Source organism: Abramis brama (assembly GCF_963993115.1).
Source record: "Abramis brama genome assembly, chromosome: 17".
Classification (NCBI taxonomy): Eukaryota; Metazoa; Chordata; class Actinopteri; order Cypriniformes; family Leuciscidae; genus Abramis; species Abramis brama.
The window spans coordinates 9,984,374-10,008,857 of record NC_139979.1 but is presented as its reverse complement, the minus strand read 5'-3'; the positions used below and the strand labels follow the sequence as shown (position 1 = coordinate 10,008,857).

The following is a 24,484-nucleotide window of genomic DNA, read 5'->3' as shown; positions in this document are numbered from 1 at the left end:
ACATATGTGGTGTGAGGAGAGAACCAGAAGGTTGGAACTTGGAGGTCCAGTGTACCATCTGTCTCACTCCCCTTCATGAGCCAGGGAGCCCTCGGAGCTCATAGTGAGATCATCTCTCCCAAAGTCCAACCCTAAAACAGCTTGTAATCCCATAGGGATGGTTATAACCATGTCCAGCAGTGGCATACAGCACTGGCAGCCAAAACAGCCTTAGGTCCAGTGTAAATGTCTACATACATCACATGCCATCATCTCGTTAAATGGCAGAATTACCGCTATTATGCAAAAACCAAAGATGACTTGCGCCAGAAGCTCATTTTAGACCCAAATTGCTATGTTCTTATGAATGCCATGCTTACACAGTGCAGAAATCTTTAAGTATGCCAATGCATGGCCTCAAGTTTTACCTTGACATATGCGCTTCCACAAATAGAAACAAGCTAGCATTACTAATTTGTTTTATTCTGAGCTGACATTGAGTAAACACTTTTTTATTTTATTTTTGAACAATTTATACAGTGAAGACTATGTAGTATTATTTTACATTTGATTATTCAATTGCTGTACCTGGATATTGTTAGACTTACCTGAAAAAAACATAAAGCACCGTTTATTTAATTTGTATCTTTGTTTTATTGTATTTATCTATGCTAGTAATTTGTTTATTATTTTCTATGCAGATTCACTCCCCTACAAAACCACTCCAATAATTCTAGAATGATTCATTCTTCCCAAATAGAGCTATTCGTCTGGTGAAACTGTGACAATGACTGGTTATTTATGCAAGAGTATGCAAATTTCCTTTCGAATTCATTTGAATTTTTTTGTATAACTTTTTACCATACACATTGTTCCAAAGCAACTTTACAGAAAATAGGACAAATAAAAAAACTACCTTTTATTTGTATTTAAAATCCTTTTACATTACATTGATCAGTGTTATGCACGTTAGTAGGTACATTTTATTAATATAACGGTTCATTTTTATCACTTAACTTGTTTTGCATTTTAAATACACTTTTGAGGAGTGTCAGCCTCTCTTTCCTCCTCTGCCAATGGTTGCATAGCCTGCTGTGTTGGAATATGCCAAATAATCTTGCATTTTTCACCCAGCTCTGCATCATTGTTTGTGCTTCAGGCTAACATTTGTCCAGACACCCAGACTCGCCATTCAAACTCTCTCTCCCCTCCATCTCTCTTTATAGCTCTTTTCCTAGCTCTTTTGATGTGGTGACTTGTCCTCGTACACAGTGGTACACATGTTGACTTGCTGAGACTGTTTTACGTTCCATTCCCACATTCTGAAATTGAATTGAAATGAGTAAGACTGTGTTTAGCCCCTAAGCGTCACATCAGCGGACTCCTACCACATCTCCTCTGATTGACCTCACCATGCGTTATTGCCCAAAATAAAGCTGTAAATGTAGCGTGCAATGTTGTTGTTGTTTCAGTCCGTGCAATTGCAAACTTTCTTTGGCTTCATAATTTTTTTTGTATACCTTTTTGTGTGCGCGCAATATTTATGGAAGCCTATATTTCTGTATCAGATTAAAAAAAATATGAAAACTAATTGTGGCTATTTCTTTTAATTCTTGTAATAAGACTTCATATAATAATTAATAAATAATTTCAACTTATATCACAGTATTACTTTATATGTCATAATTTAGTTTTTACAATTGTAAATTTTGCATCTCATAATTCTGACTGTCAATTTCTACTTTTTTATCTCATAATGACTTATGCCATTATTTCTACTTTGTTATATAATTCACTTTAACTTATAATTTTATTTATTTAATTTAAATCATAATGATGACTGTCCATTTCTACTTTTTTATTTCATAACTATGCCTTAGGCTACTATGTGATAATTTCGACTTTGTCATATAATTGACTTTAACTCATAATATTTCTCTCAAAATAGACTTTTTATCTAATAATTTTGACAGATTCTCATTATATTGACTTTTTATATCATAATAATGACTTTTTTGTCAGTTTCTTCTTTTTAATCTCACAACTATGACTTGTATCTCATAATTTCGACTTTGTCATATAATTGACTTTTTCACAGTTTTTTTTAGTTACTTTAATAATTTTGACAGATTCTCATTGACTTTTTATATCATAATTATGACATGTCAATTTCTACCTTTTATCTCATAATTCTGACTATCTTTTAATTGACTATCTCATAATGTTTATCTCAAAAATGACTTTTTATCTAATAGTTCTGACAGATTCTCATTATTTTGCCTTTTATATCATAACTAAGACTTGGTATGTCAGAATTTTGTCTTTTTATCTTATAGTTTTGACATTCTCATAATTTCAACTTTGTGTATCATAATTATGACTTTTTATATAAATTTCTACTTTTTGTCTGATAACTTATGGCTTAGTAGCTATGTCATAATTTCGACTTGTTTTACGACATGGCTATAAATGTGCCTTTTTAAACTGATCTCACATTACCTCACATTATTTGGTGGAAACATGCTTCTTAAGGTTCATCTGTATATTTTCATAAGCATTTATAGTTTTTTTAATAGATGGATATAAAGCTGGATGAAGTGTGCGTGGACCCATTAAAACCATTAACTCAGCATACACAAATATGTGCCCGTTTATCTGCTGAGTGAAGCAAAACACCTAAAAGGAAAGATTGTAAAGATATAATTTGCAGCTAAGTGCATCTGCATAACAAAGTTCTGTAGCCTGCATCACATGCCCTGCTGTGCCATTATAAATCTAGAAATGGTCATGAACCATTTTCATGTGTTTACAAATTTCACATTATGTGTGTAGAGAGATTTCCCTGTGGTTTTGAGATTGTAGTAGAATCAATTAATCTTCATAGCATATCATAAAATCATGTATAAAAGCAGCTACAAATAATAATATAAATAATAATAATTCAAAATACAAAAGCCGCACCGACTTTGCCGTTTTGATACAAAGGGCTTTGTGGTACTGGGTAATTTAGGCAGTGGCCATATGCAAATGGACTGTTGCTTGTGAGCTGCACTCAGATGAGGGCAAATTGGTCTATCTCGAATTTGAAAACTTTCCAGCCGGGATGGTTTTGTGTGTTTTCCATTCACAGTGGAAAAACTGCAGAAAGGGCCTTCGGATCCCAGGTGACTCATTTTAAATAAATTATGTGGCAGAATATGTTGATAAAGCCAAATGACACATAAACAGCAGAGCCAGCCTTGCCTTAACTCATCCAAATGCACTGAGAGGTTTATTGAAAAAAAAAATGTGTGGCCAGTCATCTTTGAGCTCTCTAACAAATGAAATCATTAAGGTCTCTGTGCTCCACTCCCTTTCTAACTCTCCTCCTAAATTCTCCTCTCGCCATGTGGACAGACTGTTTTAAAGTGTTATTGATACTTACCTGGCCCAGCTGTCTTCATATCTTATAAATGTGACAGTATCATCAAAAACAAGCCAGCCCATATTTTTCTAAATAGACCAGCTGGTCTTATACAGAACAAGCTGGGGAAAAAAAAAAAAGAAAGAAAAATAACACATCATCAAGAATACTCTGTCTGCTCAACCACTTCTGGATTTTTAGGTGCTGCAGTCCACAGACACAGATTTTTATTATATGTACGCTGTCCGAAACAAGGTCTCAATCACTAATAATTGCGCATACGTTTTCTTATCTGCAGTGAATCCAATACAACATTTCCGACGGCTCCAATTTACCCTCATTCTGATGTTGATGAATCTAGATTACTTTAAATGAGAGAGAACATGGCCGCAGGTGATAATTATCATAAGACACGCCCAAACTATCTCCATATACGTGCTTTCCGGACAACCTACTGTATATATAGCCATTTGTCACTCTCTGCACACATCATTATACTCTCCAAAGATGCTGTCTCTTCTGAACTTCATGCACTGAGTAAAGCAAGTGTGCCATTCACAAAACCAGTTGAAACACAATAAACATTTTCTATGAATATGCAAATTAGCCCCGCCTCCACTCGCTCACACCAGCTCAGAGATCCACTCGTCGTCGATCACACGTTGACGGGATTGGTTACAATGTAATTTGTGACGTCAGAAACACCAGCGATTTCAAACAGCGTTTTTGAGACTGTCTTTGGTTCACTGCAGTTTTAAAGAGAAAATACTCCGCAATGGTGTTGACTTATGAATTTGCACATGGTTTGGACTTTAACAAATACAACTTTTGATTTGAATGATATTACACTGAAAAAAATGATTCTGACCCCTTGTAAATGTTACATGTTTTTATCTGGTTAATTTCACTGATTATAATGTGTTATTTAATCCTACTTATTTTTTATTATTAATTTTCAAATTCACTGCTCTTGTTTAAAACAAGTTAATTTCATTCAATTAAAAGTAATTAGAAAAAAATAAGTTTAATTTAATTTCCATATACACTGTCAAATGAATACGCTAATCTACTCAATAAAATTGTGCAGATTACAAGCAATATTATTAATTAAATTTAACACATTAGAATTGAGTAATAATTAATAAAATTAATTCCTTAAAAGTTAACCATTTAACAATTTTTAAACAAAAATATCTGAATAACAGACAGACGTCAAAGATGGATTAAGAACTATTTATTTTGTATTGCCAACATTGAAGACACCTGATGTTAACAAGCAGAATCACTGAAGGAGAAAACTGTAATGTTACAACCGTAATTTTAAGTTACCATCATGGGGATCAGTGTGTGTTTTAGTTGGGCTCTTGACCCTGAAACCATTAACTTTAGATTTTGTTTGGCTGCTGTACCTGAGTTATAACAGCCTATGAACAAAGAGAAAAGGTGATCTGATGGTGTTGGTTGTGTTTTAACAATCATTATTTCACAGTCATTTGACCTGAAACACTGAAACCGATCACCTCTGAACATAAGCTCATTATTTATTCATGCAGCAATGCATGATGGGAGCCATGAATGAGTTTTGATTGGTGGCACCCAGAATGCACTGCAACATGCTTTATAATTGTCACCATTGTTGAGATTCACAGGCTGATTCTTGAAAAAATTTAGTAAATTCAACTTAAAATAGTTTAGCTAAAATTATGAATATTATTAATCTGAAATTACTTATAAAATATAAGTACAACCAATTTACAAAATATAAGTACACTCAACTTAAAAAAATATATCTGGATTTAGATAAATTTATTTCGTGCAACCCCTTGACGTAAAAAAATTAAGTAAATTCAACATAACATTTTTTTCAGTGTAGTTAATTTTAATATTAACATTAACTAAGATTAATAAATGCTGTAGAAGTAGTAGAAGTTCATTCTTAGTTCTTGTTAACTGAAGTAATTAACTAACTTTGCAATTAAAAAAAAAAAAAAAAATAGTGTGATGAACATTTTTAACATTCACAGTGCTGTAGAATTTCCCAAAAGGCTTTCATTTTTGTTCATTGCTTAGTGTAAAATAAAAGGACAAGTCAAAATTATTTTAGTTAGTTAGTTGACAGCATGTCTCACATAATGTTCTTTTACAAATATATACTCTTTTACAAATATTGCTTGTACAGTAAACGGAATCTGAGATCAAATGCAGACACATTATTGTCATTTTAGAAAGTCTCATAAGTGCTTTTGACTTTGCCTTCTGTGCCAAACAATACAGCTCTAAAGATAAGCACCTCTGGCATAAAAGAAGCAGACACAGGCTAATAATTTTCCCATTGTACTATTTTCAAAGCCATGTTTTTCCCAGACCTCTTGTTAACGGCCGATTACTTGGAAAATTGTGTTGAGCTATCCGTGGATATCTCAACAGAATCCGGTTAGGGAATTCTCAGCAAGCTACGAGCGTGAGATAGAGGGAGAGATTACGTTTAGCTCGCATCCTCCCCCTCATCATTAACAAGCTTGTTAAAAGGGCCGTTTTAATGATGGAATTCCAAACTTGTTTGTTCGCCAGTTCCTTTTGGTGGCTGATTTGGAGACAAATCATGAATGAAATCATGACCCGGTGTGCTCTGTGAATAATTGTGAAACGGTGAGTCATCAGCTTAGCCACTGCTTCCTTATTTTATCTAAAGGGGCCTTGTTAAGACTTTAAAGATTGTATAAAAGCGCTCACTAGTGAAGTAACACTGACATCTCTCTACTTCCTTTTTGGCTGAATGTCTAAATGACGCTGGTGTGTGGTAAATGTGTGAGTGCTGTGAAGTGGCCGATAGGGGTGTGGTGTAAAAAGGGTGAATCACTCGCACTAGCTCACAGACATGACTTAGGCCGCATCCCGGTATACCTTCATCGATGATGACCATTTTGCTCTGATGGAGGTTATTTTTGGTCGAAAACTTGGCAATTTATCTCAATAATAAGTTATTCTTATAGGTGACAGGGTAATTGTACCGTCTAAATTTGGGTGGGTGAGTGCATGTGTCCTTCACTCTCTAGTTTTGGGACTGAATGTCAACACCATTTTAGAGATTGAAGCTTTTAAAATGTAACTAGCAATCCCACTGTTTACTAGGCTTACAAGAATACAGAGAGACAAAAAGCAGTGGGACTAAATATCCCAGACAGCAACATCGTGTCGGCCCAAATCCGGCCCACATCTGGTACGTTTGGATTCCACGTATACCAGATGTGGGCCGGATCTGGGCCGACACTATGTTGCTGTCTGGGATATTTTGTGCACCATGTTGCCTAAATGTGAAGTTCCAAACTCAAGGTTAATAACTTCCCTTCATGTTAGAGGGATCGTTTCATACCAAAAATTAAAATTTGGTTATCCTATTCACCCTCATGTTACTGTTTTTCTAGTGAAAAAACAGATGTTTTACAGTGTCCAGGCTGTACTTTCCATACAGGAAATAAGAGGTAAAAAAAAAAAAAATAGAGTAAGCACAGATGGAAGCATTACGGCTGATAAGATCCAAAAATGAGGGGAAGATGGTGAAAGATGTCACTAAATTGAATCTAAACACATTATTGGATGGCTATGCTCTTATTTATTTATTTATTTTTTCATCTAAACATTTATACGATTTATTCCTGAACAGTTTTGAGGTAAAGTGATCATATTTTGTCACTGAATAATCTTATGGTAGCACTTTTATTTTACAGTCATGTACATACTATGTACTTATTATAGTAATAACTGGGTAATAACTACTAACCCTGAAGCTACCCCTAAACCTAACCTTAACCCATATAGTTACCTTATATTACCCAGTACTTTCTTAGGTAAGTACACTGTAAGTACACATAAGTGCAACCATCTTAGATATTGTTTTTATTAATTTTTGTTTGTTTTTTAATAGGGGACACAGTAATTCATTTACATATGTAGAGTAAAACAAGAGTAAAACTTTTTTTATTTTTTTATTGGGACCCCTTCAAAATGTCCCCCGGTGGCATAATGTTGGTGTTTTTATTATTTAATAATTATTACAATTTATAAACTACATTTGTCATGTGATGGACCTGTCTCTGGTCTCCATTTAGGCTTAGGTTTTTTCTTTTTTTCTTTTTTGGTAATATGATGGAGAGCCTAGATCAGCTAGGGCCAGATCAGACCTGCTTTTAACCTAGCAGACAAGCATTTAGCATGATAAAACATTAATATTAGATCATGTTGAATGGTTAGAATAAGCAATTATGTTAATGATTTACATTTTTTTTTGCTGGGGTTTCCTTATTTTTCCTGCGTCAAACAAATTACACCCTCATGCGCTTTGACGCACATTCATGGCACCATGTCAAGCTGCTGTTCCCTTTGCTGCATTGTTATATTTAACAATAGGCGATGAGCAGGCCCACACGAAATATGTGCCCACAGAAATCTGCAGAAAATCACAGAACAGGAGCAGCCGCCATTCATAAAGACATCCCTTACACTTTATGTTTTTTATTAAATATTCTGGCTTATTAGTTGTCTTTCGATTTGAATTCAGTGTTGTTATTATGACATATCTTCAATTAAATTATGGGCAGCTAAATAAGTACATATTCATAGGCCTGTATGTAAATCAAATGTACCTTTCAGATTAATCTCTTACTGGGATTTTGCTTTATATCAATGGTTATTCATTTGTTCGAATAATAATAAAAAATGTTGATTTAGTAATTTATATTAATTGCACTTAAGACATATGCCTATATATTTATATTAATAAGCCCATAGGGGGCCATCTTAAGCCCAAATAATTTTAATTTTATGACAAACTAAAGTTGTAAATGTTTCTATTTATTTCTTTTAATAACACATTGGATGCATCATCATCATCATCCCGTACATATCTGAATAGGTTACAATTTAAAAGTAAATGCACATTGTTGTAAATCTTCCCCCAGCTTCCTCTACTCTTAATGCTGGTTATTGCCCCAACAAACACAAACATTTTAAATATTGAAGATGGATGTTGGATTTAGAATATGGGACAAACATAATTTTCACACTGATCTAATAATCCCACCAAATCTCCTGTTTATTGGTGTTTGTTTTGGCCAGTGTGCCATTTTAATTCCATTTTAACCAAATCTAAATCCATTTCAAGGAGTTCTGCAGTTTTTCTCAATGTCCATAAAATGTTGATGAGGAAGTCACGTCATACATACACAAGGATGCTTTGGAATCAAAACAGAGTTGGATGAAGATTTTATCATCTAATGTTCACACAGCAACAGAATGCGGTTGTTCAATCCTCTTTTACATTGTTAAATATTGTTAAATTGAGTGTTTACTTGAATTCCTATTACATGCAGTTCAGGTAATTTTATGTTTATGTAGGCTTATAACATGTAATGGGATATAATGATTTCACAACTGTATAAAAATATAAAACAGCACAACTGTATTCAACATTAATAATAATAAGAAATGTTTCTTGAGCACCAAATCAGCATATTAGACTGATTTCTGAAGGATCATGTGACACTGAAGACTGGAGTAATGATGCTGAAAATTCAGCTTTGACATCATAAGAGTAAATTACAATTTAAAATATAATAATATTTCACAACATTACCTTTTTTTTTTTTCACTGTATTTTTTTATCAAATTAATGCAGCCTTGGTGAGCATAAAATACTTATTTCAAAAACATGAAAAAAATCGTACCAACCCTGAAACTTTGAACTGTTGTGTATGTTAATGTACATTTAAAACATTTCACAGTGTTAGGCCATGTTTTGTGCATATATATATATATACATACACATATGGGGCCCTATTTTAACGATCTGAAACGCAAGTATCAAACGCGAAACGCAAGTAACTTTGTGGGCGGATCTCGGGCGCTGTTGCTATTATACCGGCGGGATAAATGACTCTTACGCCCAACGCAAATCTAAAATGGGTTGGTCTGAAGTAGCTACATTACTCATAGGTGTGGTTTGGGCGTAACGTGAAATAAACCAATCAGAGCATCATCTCACATTCCCTTTAAGAGCAGGCGCGTTTGTTCCATGGCGGATTGCTATTATAACGGCGGATTTGCCAGGAGCACGCCAGGAGCGGTTCACGGCCAAGGAGACCGACGTTCTCGTCAGGGCCGTAAAAGACAGAGAAGTGACATTGTATGGGTTTGGGAGAAACCCACCCAAATTAGCTTCGGTTAAACAGGTGTATAATAATTTGGGTAAATGTGTAAGCTAGATTTATGCCTATTTTTTCACATCTTCATAGACACCACAATAATTTCGCTCGTGTGGAATATTTTTCCTTGTAATTATGTATGGTTTGCAAAAATGACAATTGCTGCTGCATTTGTGTAGATGAGAGAAGCAAAGTGTATGCGCGTTGTGCACACGCTACATTATGGCCAAGCATGCGCCCTTAAAATAGCATCTAAACGCGCCACTGACTTTAGACTAGGTTTTTCCTGGTCTGTGGCGTAATTGTTTTCTGGAACTGCAAAATAGCACCAGGGAACGTTTGCGCTGGGACACGCCTCCTCTTTTCGCAGAACCGCCCCCCCGGGAGTGCAAGTTCATTTACCGACGTGTGTCTGTGGAGGGAAAAGTCCGCTGTGCGTCGGGTGCAAAATAGGAATGATACATGCGTCGGTGTACATGTACTGTAAACATCATTGCTAACATTTTAGGGAAGTTGTGCTTTCTATGATATTTTAAAGCAGTCGCCAATGTGCCACACTACTAGTATTATGAAAAAAGTAGCTTGTTGCTTGTTTCCTGAAAAGCAAAGCTATTTTTACAACAGCTGGGCTTACTACTGAAAAATGTAGCAGTCAAACCTGTTAGAAAATGCGGTCAATCCCAAACACTGGCAGTATGTAGCCATATAGAGTGTTTGGCCAGATTGAGAGTGACTGGTCTGACATCCTTAATGCCTGTAAATCACGCCGTAAAAATATGGATTACAGGCTTTGAGACTGTGCACCGCTGGTGTTTACGGACTCTGTGAATGATATGGTACACACACACTCACATAAAACCCTCAGGTTGGCACACTGTTGCTGTGTGTGTGTGTGTGAGTGTGAGTGTGAAATAAGCAGGCCATGTGACAGCAATGTCCTGAGTGTTCCGCTTTGTGACTGTGCTCTCGTGCTGTGCTAAGCCTCTCCATGGTGATAATGGGAGACGGGCGGGTAGCGGAGTGAGGGGACAAATTCAGAATGAGAGGAAGTGATGAAGCATTCTGTCGGCCCCCTGTCGGCCCACAATCCTGCACGGCCTCTGATGGCTGTATTTATTGCCGGCCCACTTCCACCGCCCCCCTGATAACACGCATTGACAAACTCTCTCTCCCACACTTGCTCACCACACACATGAAAAGAGACAGAAGACACCTCAATGGCAGCTGTGGGATGACACATATGCCCCCCTCCTTCCTTTCTTTCCCTGCTTCTTGCTTTCTGTTTCTCACCTCAAATCAACTTCTCTCAAGGTCTGAATACAGTGTGAGCTCCTCTTCCCTTTTGCAGATGCTTTTTTTTTTTTTTTTCAATAAGTAGTTTTAAAGGGTAACTCTCGCTAAACTTGAACCTAGGCTCTTTTTGTTAATCTACCCGAGTCAAACTTTCGTGTAAAAGCATAATTAGAATGGAAACGCCACTTTTAAGATTGACCGTATTTTCGTTTTTGGTCAAAATGCCTTTTGAATGGGAGTGCTTGGGGCACTTCTATGATAGCATCAAAATCACTATTTTTAAAACACTAAGGAGGCTCGACACAACATGAAACTGTGCTCAAAGTATCACCAGGGGCTCTACACATGAACTTGAGCATTGACAACATTGTTTGTGTACACAAAGTTTACTAAAAAGAGAGGTTTTGTACGACTCACTTTATCAGTTAGTGTTTCCGGTGGCTGGAATTTTGTCAGTCAAAGATAGTCGATCTCCGAATGCAACGTGACATGAGGAGAGTAAAGATTTTTGTAATTTTTGTATCTAAGTTATCATGCTTTTCATTGAAATTACAAGTTCATGACATTTCCTCATATGGAGTCAGTTCATTACGTTGCATTCGGAGATCGACTACTTTTGACTTCTAGGTTCTAAAGGGTTAAGAATACGATTTTTTTAAATATTCTTATATTATATTATTTGTATGTTCATTTAATAATTAAGTGCATTTATTTGATAATGACCTACAATCAATGAGTTCTATAAAACCTGAAGAAAGATCACATTGCATTGGCAGATGCTCAGCTGGCGAAGTATGTATTTTTAAATTGTAACCATTGCTCAAGGCCGAATACATTATTCATACTAATTAATTTATTATAATACTTATTATTATCATTATTATTGGATATTTTAGGGAACTATTTACATTTTTGTGTGCATTCTGTTCAATACACATCAAATAAATAAAATGTTAAAATATTCAATTTAGTTAATTAATTTAGCTGTCTATTCATTTACTTAAATTATTCATTTACTTAAATTTGTTTAACTAGCACTAGGAGTTTCTCTCTCTCTCTCTCTCTCTCTCTCTCTCTCTCTCTCTCTCTCTCTCTCTCTCTCTCTCTCTCTCTCTCTCTATCTCTCTCTCGCATAGCTGTCTCTCTCAGTTTCTGTCTTTGGAATTGACACACGTTTCCTGGAAAATACAGAGCACATTTTTTTGCAGAAAAGGTTCTTAATTACCATATTTCATAAGGGCGATGTTTGATCCATAATTGACCTCAAATATCTTTTGTTCAAAAACAAATAATCAAATTATTGAGGGTTACTTTTGTACAGCATTCTAGCTCTTTAAGTTCTTTCTTTTCTTTCTTGCTTTAATGGGCCTCCTCTAAGCTGGCATGCTATTTATCATTATCACTAAATGTATATCTTAGTTATATTAAATGTATTACACATTGTATAGGTTTTATATTTTGTTGTGGAATAACTGTTGAAATAAATAAATAAAAAATCACAAGATTAAATCCATTTTGCTAAATGTAAAAATAATTTAAACAAAAATCTTTACTTCAGAATATTTACATATGATACCCATTAGATCGAGTATGTAACTTTATCTACGTAATGACTTCATTGTAAGGTTTCATTACTAATAGTCTATATTTATCGCATCCTGAAACACCACCCAAGTACATTTTATAAAGACAGTTGGCCATGTCCTTCTGCCCCTTCCTGTCTAGTCACATGATTAGAAGAGGAACAGACAGCTGTCTAATTGTGAGTGACAGACTGATCTGAGACCTGAGACCTGAGTTAATCAACCGCTGTGTTTCATATATGAGTGACCTGTCAGTCAAATCTCTGCCCGGTCCATCCAGTCATGATGTGAGTCTTTGTGACATCAGACAAAGGGTGGAAAGGTTAACAGAACTAAGCTCTTGTTTTATTACCATCTGAGAACTCCGATACCATTAACAACTTCTTTTAACATCTTGTTTTTGCCAATTTGATCACAAGCTGATCTTTAAGCTACTGTAATTACAGGTTTTGTTATTCAAAAGCATAGTTATTCGAAAACATGTCTTATTTGGTGTGAAATAATCATGTTTCCAAGTTGAATTAAAGGGATGGTTCACCCAAAACTGAAAAAAAAAGAAAGAAAAAAAGTCATCATTTACTCGCCCTCAAGTTGTTTCAAACCTGTTTGAATTTCTTTCTTCTGCTGAACACAAAAGAAGATAGTTTGAAGAATACGTGTAACCAAACAGTTGATGGGCCCCACTGACTTCCATAGTATGGGGAAAAAAAACTAAACAAAAACACAATCATGTTTGGTCCATCAACTGTTTGGTTCCTGGCATTCTTCAAACTATCTTCTTTTGTGTTCAGAAGAAAGAAATTCATACAGGTTTGGGTGAACTATCCATTTAAATGGGAAATAACCAACAACAGCAGGATTAAAATTTGACTTCATTTCTGTGAACTGTGCAAGCTAGCACAGAAGAATATATATATTTTTTTTAATTAAAGAATGTAGTCAAATATAGTCAAAAATAGTCGAAGTAAACATCTCCCCGGATCTGAGTGAGCATGAGCAAATCATTGTCTGGGCTCGAAATCAAGAAGCACAGAAATGTTTTATTGCTGCCAAAAGTAATTAATCTTCCCGCTCTATGGAAATTAATCGGATTATTTGGCCACGTGGCCCGGCAAATTTCATCTTCCATCTCATTCCTCCCGCAGGCTTGGCCACCTCGCCCACTTTCACTCTCTGCTTCAGAAACAACACAATCTTTTCAGCTGAGACATCTGTCATTATCTCCACAGGTCCTCACACATTCTTCGGCACTTTTATAGTTTTGCATGCAAATCTTGCTTGAATCTTCAGAAATACCTTATAATAAATGTCTAATTATTTAAAATGTTTACTTTTTTTTATTTTATTTTTTTGCTTAAAAGGCGTAGCCTGGTCCTACCAGACTCTCGTACATTTCATTTGTACAGAGAGTCTGGCCACTCTCCATTGACAAGCGTTAACTTCCTTGAAGGCGGGTACTCTGTTGAAGTTTAAAACTATTGGATCTGCCCAGAGCCACTCTGGATCTGCCATAACCAATCGCTAACGTTTGGTCGTGACGTAACCCTACAGCTCAAACTAGCGCACAACCTCAACGTCATCGTTCTCAGCCACTCCCTCTGTTCGCTGATTGGACCGGTAAAAAATTTGCTCGGAGAAAACCCACGAATATACCGCAAACCAGAGAATGTCTAATAGGAAGAGAATTGGCACTCTCTGCTTACTTCCGGTTTCTGGACACGTCTCTGTCCATGTGGGGGCGCTCGCAGGCGAGTGCAGAATGAATGGAGGTCTATTGCGAAATACCCATCAAAATCCACTTGTCTCAGGATATAATTTTTTGTCTAGTAATTTGAATGTTGTATTCGAAAGGAGATGCAAAGAAATTACACATTGCTGGGTGTTCGATTTTTTAGAGTCACTTATTTGCTTTAAAAAGTCTTTTAAAATGCCAATGACGTCATACACATCGTACGACCAGAGATACTGCTTTATGGCAATCCTTCAGTCGCTTTGGTGCTTTCGCACTCTGCACGTTCTTTTCTCTCGAGGCATCGACAACACAGCTGACACAGGTAAATACACATGCTAGAAGAGTTTTTGTTTTGTTTGTTTCTGGTCCCGCTTCGGATGCCACGATGCCATCAAGCGGTATCTCTGGTCGTAATCAGTCCTTCACTGACCAATCAGCGTTCATTAGCAGAATGCTAGTGTGTTATGGGCAACAACAACTCAACCTGTAAGAAACCGAAAGGACATAAGTACGCGTTCATTCAACTTTCGACCTATAACCCATGTTGAACTTGCAAAACCTACAATTAAATCTGACGGCAATTTAATTTCTCAACGGCAATCGGGTGAAAGAGACACATTTAGCCGTCTAGCCCCATAGACTCCCATTCAGTCTGTACTCGCCCGCGATCACCTCCAGTGGAGTTCTAATGGAACTGCAACCAAGATCGATACAATGGGGCTAATATGAAGTGCCAAGGCTCTCCGTAGACGGGCTCTGCGCAAACCCAGACGGAGTACTGAAGGAAAATGAAAATTGAACGGAAGTACGTAGGAGGGTGGAGCCAGGCTATAAAAGGCGTAGTTCACCCCAAAATGAAAACTGTCATTTACTCACCCTCATGTCACTACAAACTGTATAAATACAAAGTTCTGTCATGAAACCCTAGATGGCGCAGGCTAATAGGTCCTTTAACTCAACCTGCTCATAATCACATTGTTATCTATAGGGCGCAGTTGATTGGTTCCTGTTGTATCATTATCTATTAAAATATATTATTTAATTGCTTTATTTGGCTTATTTCTATTCATTTGTTTAACTAGCACTCCAAAAATTGTAACTTTTTAGTTTATCCTTCTATGACAGGTGAATAATGACGGAATTATCCTTTTAATTCCACCTCTTGTTAAACATGCAAGAACTGTTGAAATGTCATTTCTGTATTTGTCATGCATGATTCAGATGATGACATTTGATGCTGTACTGTATGTAACATAATGGTACTGTAAACGATTTCATTAAGCAGGTTTGTTATCTCACTGTGCACACTGTGACAGACATTTTCCCAATGCATTCTTTAACCTTTTTAACCATGTTACACACCCCTCGCAAAGTTATTACGGATGCTAACGGACAATGCAGATGACTAAGCCGTTCGCGAGGACTGATTCATGTTGAGTAGTGTAACTGTGTCACAAGCGGTTTAATTCATGCTCACACTTACACACACACAGAAAGTACATGTCACTGTGGGGTGAAGTCGTGCCACAGATGCCCCATATCAGTTCACACCTTCAGCACTTTGCTAATGAATGTAACTGACACACAGTCCCAGTGCATGGATGAAGTAGCACATGAGCCCCTGTTAATTGCGCACTAGGCCCCATGAGTTTGACGGGTCAGAGTTACGAACGACCAAAACGCATAAAGTTTTACGTTTTTAGTTGAAAACCGTGTCGTGTAAACAGTCCCTAACTTAGTTCAAGTAGAACTGTCAGACATGTGGGTTTCATGTTTTTGACCTGAATTCCTTATTTCATGAATACATCGGCCCCCTGAGAGTTCTGAAAATGTTTTTATTTTATTTACAAAAGCAACAATTATTACTGTCAATTTTAGCCAACCCTCACCATTTTTGTTTGCAATATACATTAAACGGTGGCCATTTTATAGGTGTGCTGCCAAAAAGGGTTAAAATATTTCGCTTAGTTGATTTATTTATGATTTAATTGATTCTTTCTCTTTCTATTATAGTGGTTATACCAATATTCATTCTTGTTTCTTTGTTTGCCTGTGCAGATTAGTTCCATTTGACTGCTCGAGAAATTATCGGAGGACCCAGAATGTCGTACGGATCCATTGACGCAGGCTCTTTTGGAAGCAGAAATCCATTTGGTGGGCCCACAAGGCAGGGATACCAGCCAGTAGGTAAAGACACATATTTTTTCATGCTCACAGGCAGGGGTTCTCACTATTTATCATCAGGCTTTGTTGAAAAAAATATTATAAATCATACGACGGAGACAAAGATTTTGGTCCCTCCTCATTTACTAAAGCACGACATTATGCGTTTATTCCTTCTGCATAAATCATCATGGGATTAATAAGCCATATGGCTAATTTAGTGAAGTTCTGCCTCGTCTGAGTTCTGATGTGTTTAGTAACGAGTAATATGTATGTATGTTGACAATTAAACATCGTCTTCGATAGTTATAGTACAGTGTCATGGTAACAGAAGAGCTTGTTAGATCTTTCAACAAAAAATAGCTACAGGCCCAAAAAGAAATATGGAAATTAAATATGGATAACACTTCTTTTGTGGGCAGAGTAAGCCTTAATGTGATCGAAAATGCCTGATTTTAATATATAAACAAGACCTTGACTTACTTACAAATGGTGTCTAGAATGTGATTAATATCAGAGCAGCAAAACCAAGTACATATTGGGTGACTTTTTTTTTAGGTCACTCTGTAGTCACATAATCTGGGTTGACCTTGACCTCTTTTGACACACTTCAGCCATAGGCATAAAACTAAACATAACAAGCAAGGAAGGAAAACTAAATATAATGTATAAAGTGTTGTTTACTTCTAATCACACTTTCCTTAAACACTGTGACTAGCTAGCAAGCTAAGTCATTTACTCACTCTCGTCATTCCAAATATTAAAGATTCATTTCCATAATAACTAAACGCATAAATATGAAAGTGTACTTTCATAAAGTGATGGGTGGTGATGGCGCAGTGGATAAGACACATGCCTTTGGTGTGAGAGACCCGGGTTCGAATCCACTGTGAGACACCAATGTGTCCCTGAGCAAGACACTTAATCCCTAGTTGCTCCAGAGGCGTGCGACCTCTGACATGTATAGCAATTGTAAGTCGCTTTGGATAAAAGCGTCAGCTAAATGAATAAATGTAAATGTAAATGTACTTTCCTTAACTAGCAAGCTAAGCTAACTTAATTATGATAGGTTGAAGGATGGATGGATTGGTTGATAGTTAGGTGGATGGGTGGGTGGATGGATGGATTTAAGTATGTAATCTAAGAAACCCTACCAATGCTACTTAAAAAAACAAGAAAAACAGTTGCGCACGTTGCCTTCCTGCGGTTGTTGTGTAATGCAGATAGTGCTATGCATGACGGCCTTTTAAAAGACATATTCAAGACATGAATTCATTTGCATGAATAAAAGAATGTGTTGGTAAGAAAGTGATCATCTGAAATGTCAGTCTTATCAGCATGTGCCTTTTGTTGGCTGTTTTCGTTAGTAGAGTTTATGTTTTTATCAGAGCCATGCTGGATGGAAGGGGTTGCGGCAAATGTAAGAGAACACCTTAAAATGGAAGACAACTTTTTTCCTCGCACAGAACCTCTCACAATCAAAACATGCAAAAGCAAATAGCTTCCTCTTTCACGCAGCATGATCGGAGTAAATCACACATTCTGAGATCTCTCTCTCTCTGTGTGTGTCTGAGCATTCGGCTGCTGTCAGTCCCACAGGACAACAGCGAGAGAGAGAGAGAGAGCGCGGTTAGAAGAGACAAGGCTTTGATCACTGGCAGACCTGCGTTCAGGAGTCTGTCAGCTCTCTGTGTTTGTGCGCTCCAGCATCAGGCTGGCTGAAGAGTGGCTCAGGCGATGATCAAAGCCAGGGTTAAGTCTCTAATGGAGTTGTCAGTCGAGCTAATCTTTCCCCACCTCTCCCCTGCCAAACCTTTTAACTCCCCTCCAGCAGCATATGCATTTCTCCGCCGTTCTCTCGTTCTCTCTCTGTCACTCCGTTTACCGCTGTTGTTTTCCTTCCTCCTCCTGTCCTTCTTTACTCTGTTTTAGCTAAGCATTGCCAACACTCTCCTGTTTTTCTCTTTTCGTCTGGTGCTTGTTTGCAAGATATTTCTTCTGTTTTTCATTAATTTCCTCTTTTCTTCTTTCTTTCCTTTCTGGCATCTTTGTTTAGATGCCAGGTCTTTCCTTTCTTTCTTTCTTTCTTTCTTTCTTTCTTTCTTTCTTTCTTTCTTTCTTTCTTTCTTTCTTTCTTTCTTTCTTTCTTTCTTTCTTTCTTTCTTTCTTCCTTCCTTCCTTCCTTCCTTCCTTCCTTCCTTCCTTCCTTCCTTCCTTCCTTCCTCCCTCCCCCCCCTCCCCTCCTTCCAAACTTCCTTCTTTACCTCCTTCGACATCACTCCCTTCCATACTTTCCTTCCTTTCTTGTGTCATTTCTTCATTTCCTTTGTTTTTTGAATCTTTCTACATGTGTCTTTCTGCCTTCCCTCTATTTCTTACCTTCTTTCTTTCTTTTCATTTTCCTTCCTTCCTTCAATCATTCCTGCCTGCAAGTACGTCACAGCACAGTCTTGTCATATCTGGGGCCGTCATGTTCCTCACAATGTGATTTCTCAGTATTGGTTAACTGCACTGTTGTCTCACTCCCCTCTCTCAGCACAGAAAAAGAAAAGCTCTTGTCATGAGGCGACCGTCTGAGCAGAGCCCAGCACATGTGGTTAGCCCTTGTCTGGATGAAGCTTCAGCTTCTGCTGTGTTCATTAGGGAGGTTTGCGGGGGTGGGTCTGTCTGTGTGGAGAGACTAATGAATGGACACTGAAACACCAGCAGGGACCACACAGCCGTCATGAGCGGCCAAACCTGGGGCGTGCTCCACGTCCATGCTTCATTGATCCAAACAGAAGGAATAAATGAGCTCAGGTGTCATGCCTCATTCAGAGAGAGAAAGTGGAACAAACAGCATGTAACCACACACATATGCAGCTACAAAACATAGGCCTGATTGTCTGTGCTGATCCATGTGGTGTGTTTGTAAGCCATCTCTGCCTGTTTCAGCAATCTTTGCCACTGTAATTCTGACACATAGAAGTCAAATTACTGCACTTTTGTCTGATTTTGTGAATTGCAACCCTCTCAGACTTCCACTAGTGCAATTTTGCGTAAACCAGTATTATTGTCTATAACCATATTGCATGTTACCGAGACCAAATGTGAAAGACAAATGACTACGGAATAAAGGTTCTTTCGCTCATAGACGTAATCAAGCATTCCATGATTACCTAGAAAGGCCATGTCGTGCGTCAATGTCTTGATTGCATTCTAATTGGTGGGCTTGGGGAGGTGGGGGTCTTTTAGTACATTTCAGTATGGATTGTGAGATTACATCAGTGTAATGAGAGAAAATTTCATAACGTTTAGCGACAAGTTAAGTGCTGGGAAAGACTGGAAATGTCAAACATTGTGTGTTAAATACCCATTAACGTAGCTGTCCAAGCTGAATAACCCATACATTATTGGGTACAATGTGGGTTTTATCTGGACCAAAAAGGTCTAAAATACCTGAAAAGAGCATTCCCATTTATTTTAATGATACTGTAGTTTCATTGTACATAGTACACAGATACTTGATTAGCAGTCAATATATGGTGCATAATAGTGACATTAAGGCATCAACCTAAACTAATTTTAATATTTTCTTATCTGCATCCCTTTCTCTTAGAGGGGGTTGATTTAAACGAATGAAGTATCCATGCATGTTCTATGTGAGGATACAGCTCCTGAACTCAATAACCTCCTTTGTGTGCTGTTCTGATTGAAACTTCTTAGTACTCAGAGTTATCTCATGAAGAACCAAGCTTTAAATTTGGGTCTCGCTTTTCTGACAGAACCACAAAGTTCTCTTCACAGATTAGAGGAGTTGCTCGCCCCAAAATCCCCAGAGCTAAAGATTCTATATGTGTAGAGTGCACGCGTGTTAGTGTATTTGCAGAAGAAAACTCAAAGGAGGGTGCAAAGCACTGCCAGATCCTCCCAATGCATTAACTGGAGCTGCACATGCTGTGCACGCAACCTAAAACACACAGTGACTTCTGGTGTTGACGACAGTGAATAAACACGCCTGCAATAAGCAATGCACTTCAGGCTGGGTTTCTAAGTATTTTCTTTTTTAAAGCAATCATCTAAACTGAGCATACTGTATTTAGCAGTACTAAAACATTCTGTGATGTGCTTGGAGCCTTTTTGCACAGAATTTTTCTTTTCTTAATCATTATTTTTGTCTTGTTCTTCATCCTTAAAACAACATACTTTTTTTTTTTTGAGTAGCAAGATATTAAGACTTATTTTCAGAAAATATACAATATGTAGATTTTTTTTTTCTTGCCCCATTGGCAAAATGTTCTCGTTTAGAAAGGTCTAGGCTAGAAAAATAAACACAACTCAAGATACACTACCATTCAAATGTTTGGGGTCAGTAAGTTTTTTTTTTTTTTGGAAAGAAATAAAAATTGTATTCAGACACATGAAATTGATCAAATTTGACAGTGAAGACTTTTACATTGTTACAGAATATGTCTATTTAAAATAAATAAATGCTGTTCTTTCAAACTTTCTATCCATCAGAGTATCCTGAAAACAAATATCAAGGATTCCAAAAAAAAACAAAAAAACAGCCCAGCTATTTTTAACTTTGATAATAATAATAAAAAAATCTTGAGCACCAAATCAGCATATTAGAATGATTTCTGAAGGATCATGTGACTGAAGACTGGAGTAATGATGCTGAAAATTCAGCTTTGCATCACAGGAATAAATTACATTCTAAAATAAGATAAAATAGAAGATAGTTATTTTAAATTGTAATATCTTACAATATTATGTATTTTAATAACAAAAAATGCAGGTAATGCTCTAAGAGTCCTTATAGAGAAATTAAACCACTCAATGCTGCGATTGGCCATTAATAATGGCACCATGGTGTCATGGTGCATAGACCATGGTGTCAACACCTCAATGCATAGACCGATAAAAACGGATAAATTATGGTTCAGCATTTTTTGACTAAAACTATCCTGTCAGTGCTTCAACCGCTCATACATGCATTGCTTTCGTTAGTTGAGTCATTGTGCGACAGGCCTGGATCTTGCACTGCGGGGATAAGGACCCATCTCACACTGTATCACACATATCGTCTGACAGCCATCACTGGCCTGTAAACCCCTCTCTCCCTCGGCTCATCTCACCCTCTACAATACATGGGGATTACTTTCTATGTTTGAGTTTGCGTTTTTCCGATAGGGTGTGTGTGTGTGTGTGTGTGTGAGAGAGAGAGAGAGCCACATACTGACCTCATGCATAACAAGGAGAAAGCTTTTGATTAAGTCATTTCCTGATTTGAGAGTATAATTGAACACCCTGCAGAATCTGCATTTACAGCCTCGACGAACAATTCAGAAAGGGCAGAAGTTAATTTGTCCTTTGTCCCAGATATTTCAGATCAATTTTCTAACCCCAGACTTGAGAAAAGTGCTTTGTGGCTTTGTTTTTCAGCACTTTAATGCATTTTGTGTCTGTTTATTTCCAGTGGCTCCTACACTCAGACCGTAAAAATGTACTGAGCTCTTCTGCATTCCATCTAACTTGACATACTGTGCATGTTCCCCTTTGATTTTGACTCAACTTCCCCACTTTTCTATTATATTTTAATGTAAAAAGATTGGAAAATGGACATTATTTGTTGAGCCAGCCTTGTAGAATAGGCAGTGCTGTTACTGTGTGTGTGTGTGTGTGTGTGTGTGTGTGTGTGTGTGTGTGTGTGTGTGTGCGCGTGCGCATGCGCGTGTGCGTGCGCGTGTGCGTGTGCGTGTATTCATCTTCAAAGCTGATTCATGAAGGATCTAAGAAGTATATGATTTAGTAAAAGTATTGAAACATCTAGATATTATAGATAAGCAGATTTCCATTTCCACAAGGATTTATCAGCAGCAAAAGTTTCAATCTCAACTTGCCTCAGGTTTTAGGATTTCATTCTGTTTCAAATCAAATGTCGCTTTAGAGCCGCTTTTCCGTTTTCATGACTGTGTGTCTATTTTTCTGTTGAGTGTGCACTATTTATTATACAAAATAGTTATTATACAAAATAATCATATTACAATGACCCAGTCAATGGTTACATTTTGAATGCCGTACATTTTAACTATGTAAGTTTAAAGGAGTTTCTCAAGCGTATAGTTCATAATAGTTTATAGTACTATACATTTTATTTATAAAAGTATACATTTTATTTTTATTAAAATCCAAAATACACCTTATGTAATATATATATATACCATAAGGTGTATTTTGGATTTTAATAAAAATAAAATGTATAGTACTGTGTAAATGTGTAAAAATACATTTAATATCTTCATTTACCACCACGTAGAAATGAATTGATTGCTTTGTTAAAAGAACGAAAGTGATTACCATTCTGTATACATGAAAATATTTTTTCTTATATTTCAATTCTGAGATGTTCCAGCATTAGATGGGACCACTAGAATGTTCTTTGACTGTGGCACAGACACAAAACAAATAACAAATAGACAAATAGCACCATGGGCGACAGGAAAAATGTCAGAGATTCCCAACACAATAATTGTGTGTGACGGGAATTTAGTGTTGAGAGGGATCATGTTGGGTCTTCACACATACTCACAGGAAGTAGTGCCCTTGTGTTTCCCCCTCTTAGCCCATATGGAGGTATAGTGCTCAATGCAGAGTGGAATGAATATGGAACATCCATCTATCATGATGATGGAGGAGAGAGTATGAGAAGTGTGCACATAGCTGGAGGCCAGTGGAGATAACAGTAAGGGCACAAAAGGTTGTTTCCCTGAAAAATGATCCACTGAGAACAGCTTATCACCTTTGTAGTGCACACACCCACACACACACACATAAACACAAGCACATCTGGCTGGAAGCAGTCAGATAGATAATGTCATATGCTTTTCGCTGTGATGTAAAATTCACACCTACAGTAAAATATTTTTATTTTTAATCTGCTCATGCTAAACTATTAGTCACATGTGCAATGTCAAGAAGTCCCCATTTTGTGATTATTAACACAATTCATCATGTTTCAGCTATATTTCGGCACATATCTATTGATACTGCCTATACAGTTCAGCTCACAGTCAGTTCTATACTGGTGCTTTGGTTTACTTTGGTGAAACAATCTTAATAGACTGATTTTTCATATATATATATAATTTTTTTTCATATATATTTCATATATATATAAATAAATAAATAAATAAATAATAATATATATGAAAAATAAAATAAAATAAAAATAAATATATATTTTTAAAAATAAATAAATATATAATAATATATATGAAAAATTTACATTTACATTTACAAAAATAAAATATTTAAAATATTTAAAATATTTTAAAAAATAAAATAAAATAAAAATAAATATATATTTTTAAACATAAATAAATATATATAAAAATATATATATACACACCTTTTTACCTGCTTCCTGTATCAAATCCAAACCCTCTCTTAGAGTAGAATATGCATATGGAAAAGATTGACTGTGATTTTCCCCTCTCAAGTGCAAGTGCATTAGGGCACAGATGAAGAGTTGTGAAAAACAGCACGTCAATTACAGTCATTTGGAGGGCAGAGGAAGACAAAAACAGAGAGACGACACATTTATGTGTATGTGTGCGGGGCCTGTGGGTTGTACTTTGATACAGAGGTTGTGAAGTTGATTTTGATTAAGAGCTCTTGATGATTACCTTTTCCTACCAGGGTGTGCATGATACGTGCATTTGATGAAGAAAATGGCTGTGCCCACACTCCCATTTGGGTGGCTCACGACTCAGTCTGTTTAAGCAAAGCTGCGGTCCAAAAACATGGTGTGTTTTTGATTCTGCTTTGTTTGGCTTCTCTTAGCAGAAATATGGAGGCCCTCATGAGTATGGGGTGCCAACTAAGTAAAGAAAAAACATCATGTTCGAGGCATGATTTAAAAAAAATATATAATAATTTTTACCGCAGGTAAGGGTTTAATAAAAAAAAAAACCTAATGTAAAAACATTACTTTTCTTAGGTTTTTGGGTGTTTCTTAATCCTACTTAACTACTTTATCAGTACACATTATCGGTGATAATAATTTAAAATGATGTGTGCGTATGGTTTATTTTTTTTATTTTTTTTTTTACAGTTTTGTACAGTGCTCATCCAAGCAGATTTCAGA

General features: G+C 36.6%; 1 protein-coding gene across 1 annotated transcript in view; it reads left to right on the top strand.

The window, feature by feature from the left end:
• Positions 1-24,484, top strand: part of tsnare1 (T-SNARE Domain Containing 1) — a 124,561-nt gene that overhangs the window by 8,364 nt on the left and 91,713 nt on the right. The window contains exon 2 of the mRNA XM_084088506.1: positions 16,247-16,377. Coding sequence (XP_083944632.1) covers positions 16,293-16,377 — 85 coding nt within the window. The 5' untranslated portion in view covers positions 16,247-16,292. The remainder of the gene's footprint in view (positions 1-16,246; positions 16,378-24,484) is intronic.